At 48.5% G+C, this 6,176-nt stretch overlaps 1 protein-coding gene across 1 annotated transcript in view; it reads right to left on the bottom strand.

The window, feature by feature from the left end:
* Positions 1 to 1,877: 1,877 nt before the first annotated feature.
* Positions 1,878 to 6,176, bottom strand: part of LOC135822501 (E3 ubiquitin-protein ligase UBR5-like) — a 51,413-nt gene continuing 47,114 nt past the window's right edge. Inside the window, exons 30-31 of the mRNA XM_065335282.1 lie at positions 3,864 to 3,955; positions 1,878 to 3,047 (exon numbers count right to left, since the gene is read on the bottom strand). Coding sequence (XP_065191354.1) covers positions 2,841 to 3,047; positions 3,864 to 3,955 — 299 coding nt within the window. The 3' untranslated portion in view covers positions 1,878 to 2,840. The remainder of the gene's footprint in view (positions 3,048 to 3,863; positions 3,956 to 6,176) is intronic.

Here is a 6,176-nt window from a genome sequence, read left to right as displayed (position 1 = left end):
TCCCGCTTTAGTCAGTTAGTTACAAAATTTGTAGTGTCACCACGGTCACCGGGTGCCAATGCTGTTACTGTTGGGCCCATTCAAAGTCCAGCTAAAAAGTCAAATATAGCTGTCAGTGTTAGCCGTTGCACGCCTGATACCACGTCGGCGATTCCACTCATCTGCTTGTGAAGCCCCACGCTTTGCGGCTGGACGAGCAGGAAGATATTTTCGAATCTTCTCCGAGCATTATCGAAGCTAGTAATCTGGTAATGACAAAGCAACGCTCAGTCAGTGCCAGTGCCAGTGGTCATGACTCCATGTCCAGTCTCACAGCTTCGGGTGTTCCACCCCCACTTGTGCACTGAACAGAGCACGCATTTGCTATGATACTATGATACGCGCGCGCGTTGTTCATGACGATGCCATGACTACCGCAACCAAGCACTGGCCGCCGCACACACCATACTCCACAGCCAGGCCATACTCGTAGAGTCGTAGACCAACTCGACTCCTCAGTCCTCTGCTGCTCTAGCTCTGACCGTTTGTAGCTTATTTGTACTTGTAGGAGTAGATCGATTCGGTAGACTACAAAAAGACTACAATGATTTACTCAGGCAGCCCAAACAAGACTCGTGGTCGTACACAACGACACTGAGTGCGAATGGTCATAGTGAAGACAGTCATCATGGTCATCTGTCAGTACAAAAAAATGAAGAAGTAGCGAATCGGTTAACCCTCTCTGTCATGCCACTACAAAAGTGGTGCACTAGTGCCCGGTACACTAGTGACCAGGTGACAGGGGAACTGAGGGCGTCACTAAAAACCTGGGCCAAAGGATGAGAAGCTGAGAGTCTTTATCCCCAGGCAGCCAGGAGGAATGAACTGACACTGGGCCACTCATAGCATATGCGAGTAAGGCCACTCCTAACCTGCTCGGACATCACCTCTCCTCACAGAGAGTCTCCTCTTTAATTTTTAAAAGTCTAACAGTCTGAGTTTTAACCTAATAGTATTACCGGTATGACCTTGCATTGCTTGGTGAAACTGAATACCGGTACACAGTCATGTACAAGGACAGTACAGTGAGTACGCTAGCACTGTACTACTACAGTCCATTCAGAAAAAAATGAACTTCTAGCTTTTGGCCATAAATGGGTCAAACTTTGAGTTTTTTTAGAATTTTTTTGGCAATCCCCTATGGAATCCTCTTCCAATTATGTTTCTGAAGTTTTTTTGGCCAAAAAGCAAGCCATAGCAAGAATAGGATTTCGGCCAGGTTTTGCCCCAAAAGCACAGAATTGGGAAAACCATCAAAATCCAGGCCGTTTGACCCCGCCTGGCAACAGTGCATTCTGCGGTTCGAACCCCAGTTCAGGCACCCTTTTTGGACCCTTTTTCAAATTTCAAAGTTCACAGCACTGCACTGTGTACGATGAAATCACGAAAAACCGCCAAATACGGGAGCTCGCCAGAGCCAGAGCCCATCTTTTTATGAATGGACTGTAGCCAGGGGAGTAGGGCCTAGGGCTGTATCATGTACAAGGACAGTACACTAGCACTGTACTACTACTAGTACTAGGGGAGTAGGGCCTAGGGCTGTATCATGTACTGTAGTACCAAGAGTACTCTTGGTAGTACTAACAGTTACAGGTCTACCAAGCAAACACTTGAAGAGTGGTGGATAGCTCCCACTTTTGAGCACTCTCAGTCATTCCATCGACCCAACCTTGAGCACTCTCAGTCATTCCATCGACCCAACCTTGCACTCTCAATCATTCCATCACCCCCCCCCCCCCCCCCATCATGCACGCACCCCCCCCCCCCCCCCCGCACCCCCCATCATGCACGCACCCCCATCATGCACGCACACACATTCAAGTTACAAAAGAGCAACATGAGTTTAAATGACTTGCCTTGGCAACTTTAAAAGACAATTTCACGTGGAAAACAGCGGGCACATAAAAAGCCCAGTTAGCAATGCATGATACCGCAAACTGGAAATCAGCTATTAACTGTGAGCATAGGGCGAGATAGCATGAGCATGCAGTGAGAGGAGGAGTATGTCTGAAAATGGGGGACTGGTTACAGATGCTGCTACGTACACAAGCAGAGCACAAAAAACAGCACCAGAATACAAAAGGAGAAACTACGAGCACACACACCACACACACACACACACACACACACACACACACACACACACACACACACACACACACACACACACACACACACACACACACACACACACACACGGGCACAGTATGTACACAAGCAGCAGTGGACACGACTCAAGAGCAGGAGCAGCAGTAGGACAGGCAACACAAAGGCAAAAAGACAGCCAACACAAAGGCAAAAAGACAGCCAACACAAAGGCAAAAAGACAGCCAACACAAAGGCAAAAAGACAGCCAACACAAAGGCAAAAAGACAGCCAACACAAAGGCAAAAAGACAGCCAACACAAAGGCAAAAAGACAGGCAACACAAAGGCAAAAAGACAGCCAACACAAAGGAGGCGGCGGTATGGGTATGGGCGTGCGCTGGCGACCCAGTGGTGTATTTTACAGCAGCGGCAGACAGCAGTACAATGATTATATTCAGAGCCAGTACACACAGCGCAGGAGTAGGCACACACACACAGCAGCAGCAGGTAGGAGCTGATAGCACTTTCACAGTTATATACAGACGAGCAATGCACAGCCGTCACGCACAGAATTAGTGATACAGACGACCGGGGAGGCGCATGACTGATACAACAACATAGCTCTGAATCCGCAGCCACAAGACTGGCATCAGCCAATGACTACAAAAAATATATCACGCATGCGAGACACTTGGAGCAAAAAAACAGAGTGACTCACACAAAGCCAAATTCTCTCGTCTTTATCGCCATGAGCAGGCGTGCACGCAGTACCTGCTTGGAGCGGTACAGAGGAATGTACAGACGAGAGATGCAGGTGTTAGCTGTGGGCAATCGGTTGTGGTCTGGTGGTCGGAACACAATGCTGGCCACTTTGCCGTCCATTGCAGTCGGCATGGCAGGACTAGATGTCCAGAAGTACATCTGTATGTGCACAGAACAAGCAAGGCAGCAGAGGCAGTGGCGGCGGCAGCAGCAGCAGCAGCAGGACAAACGAAATGGGTTATAATACACACGTGCATTCACACACTTCTGTGCAGTTTGCTTTGCATCATGTGCCATACACACATTCCACACACACACATTCCACACACACACACACACACACACACACACACACACACACACACACACACACACACACACACACACACACACACACACACACACGCTTCTGTGCGGTTGGCTTTGCATCATGCGCCATACACACCGGCCAGCTGTTACCACCTTGGCATAGTTCAAGAATCACCACAACACCTACTAGTATCAGCCTGTGATCACAGCTAACCTGCAAATAAGTACAGATTTCGTCGCACTTCGGACAAAATCCGTACTCACCAGTGACCAGAATCAGCATACCAATGATGTGAATAGAGGAGGATGAGTAGAGGGTGCTGCGGCTCGTATAAAGTGCACTGTCACTGTCCTCGTACACTTGTGCAGTGACGTGTATGTGTATGTGTGTGTGTGTCTGTGTGTGTGTGTGTGTCTGTGTGTGTGTGTATGTGTGTATGTGTGCGTGTGTGTGTGTGTGTACATGTCTGTATGTGACTTGCAACATATCAAGCTCTGGACACGTACAGAGTGCGTAGGAGTTTCAGTCGTTGTTCTTTCATTCATTGTTAACTTTGTTCGAGTGCATTGCTTGGTAGCTGTTATGGCTTGGTGTACAGAGTGCCAGAAACATTCCACACGGACGAAAACAAACACAGGAATATGCCCCTGACATCTAGCCCTTACCAGCTCCGCCAGCTGTGCAGATGTCATACTTCTCAAAATGGACCAGAACCACTTCCTTATCTCATAAGTCCGCTCTATGGAAGTCTTCTCCCCTGAGAGTTGGCAGAGTTACGCACACGCACACACGCACATGCACAAACACACACACACACACACACACACACACGTACACGCACGTACACACACACACACACACACACGTACACGCGCGCACACGTACACACACACGTACATGCACACACACACACACACACACACACACACACACACACACACACACACACACACACACACACACACACACACACTGGTTTCTTCAGTGTATATAGTTAAAAAACACAGCACTAATAACATTGATAAGTAGTTGCACATGTTACCCAGCCCATACCTGTCCAATACCTGAAAGCAGAGTGTAGCAACAACGGTACAATCCAAACATTCTGCTGCTGCTGCTGCTGCTGCTCCAACTGCCTGTACGGTGCTACGCTGTAGTTGCCTCTGCTGCGCACATTGCTAGCCGCAAGAGTACATAACCCCCAGCGTGTGCAACGCCTGATCCAGCTCTACATAGGGTCTTGATCGAGCATAGTCGGATCTTCTGATGTCATGCATACACTCCACACCAGCGCAAGGCCGGTCTCGAGGCAGGGCACCGGTATTTTTGATCCGAGAGTCCCCGCAACTTCCCGGGTTCCCCTCAGATGTGTACGGTATTATGACGCAAAGATGCGATTACGCTCGACCAAGACCCTATGCAGAGCTGGATCAGGCGTTGCACACTCTGGGGGGTTATGTACTCTTGCTAGCCGTCGATATGGTCAGAATAAGCAAACAACGTTCTTCTTTCTTAGTCAACTGCATTCAACAATCACCCCCACCCATTGCCGTATTCGTGCTGTTCAGTTCTGTTCATCTTCAGTAATTTTTAACACATCACACAGGAAACTGTGGAAATTTCAGGAAGTGCATTTTTCATTCTTTCTTTTTCAGTCTGCATCAGTGACTTTTATCGCGTTTCGAATTGGAGCCCTTCACATGTACTAGCGTGACAAAAGACAACAAATCTCGCGCTTTGTATTCCTGCGCCCTCAGGCACAGAGCAGACATGACTACGTCACCGCCTGCTGCTGCTGCCAAGGTCGAGTCTCGGCTCTCCAGCCCAAGCCAAGTCCTGCGCAATATCAATGAACAGGCAAAGAAATTAGTCTAGTGATGCAACGAATGGTGTTTTCTTCGAACGAATATTCTCTCGAATATTGCTTCGACGAACGAACGAATATTCTATATTCTGCTAATATGTATCTATTATTGCACGATTATGAGGGCAATAATAGATTTATCACGACATAGCATACCTAAAACTGTTTTTGCTTTGCTAGGGATGTCAGCGAACGCACTGCTCAGGCCTCTGCGCATGCATTGCGTCATCGATTTTTTGAACGTGATCGCGGCCGACAGAGAAAACATGGCCGCGGTCTGTTTGCACCACTGAGAGTCGTAAAATCACTGTTCTTCTGTCCCCGCGACCATTCAAATCATACGCGATACTCGAGGACCCACGAACTCACCACGTTCTCCCCGGTCGATTTCTCTGAAAGTTTGCACATCGTGAAACACCAGTATGAGAGGTGTTCAGGCCAATTTTCAAGGAATTTCCCTGGTTGGATCGTTCCAAAATCGGACTTCCATTTCTCGCTCGCGGCCATTTCTTGCGCGATGGAAGTGCCCTGCCCTGGTGAGTAACCAGCATCGCGCTTGGTTGAGAGTTGCTGCAATCAGCTCCCTGATGTCTTCGCTGCCATTGCCAGAAGCGATGGACCATGAATTTGTTTGAGAGTCTCTGGATGCTACTATTCCTCAGCCTAGTTTTCAGCCATTCCGTGCTTCTTCGCACGATTTAGTTTGCAAAAAAAATGAAAGTGTTCATGAGTTTTCTTATCGGCCGCGCGTAGATGGGCCAGGCTGACCTGCGCAGATGGGCTGCGCAGTGCGTTCGCTGATATCCCTACTATAGGAAGAAAGGAATATTATTGTAATAGTGTACCGTAAAGTACCGCCAGAGCGCCCCGTCTCGCGAGAGCGCCCCACCTTGATTTTACAGCCAGAGAAAGGAAAATCGTATGGCCGAGTGCTACTAAGTTTGTACGATGTGAGAACCTTCGTGTACTAAGGTCACACTTGGTATGCTTTTATGTGGAGCTCGAAGGTAAACTGGGTATGGATTGACTGCACAATGTGCAATGTTTGTACAAGGTCCGTGTCGTATGACCTACAGACAGGAATCCACCTCCACAAGGCGGCCACGAAAGGACG

Source organism: Sycon ciliatum, chromosome 8, assembly GCF_964019385.1.
Source record: "Sycon ciliatum chromosome 8, ocSycCili1.1, whole genome shotgun sequence".
Lineage (NCBI taxonomy): Eukaryota > Metazoa > Porifera > Calcarea > Leucosolenida > Sycettidae > Sycon > Sycon ciliatum.
Note: the sequence above shows the minus strand (reverse complement) of the source record. Positions and strands in the feature narration are given on the sequence as shown.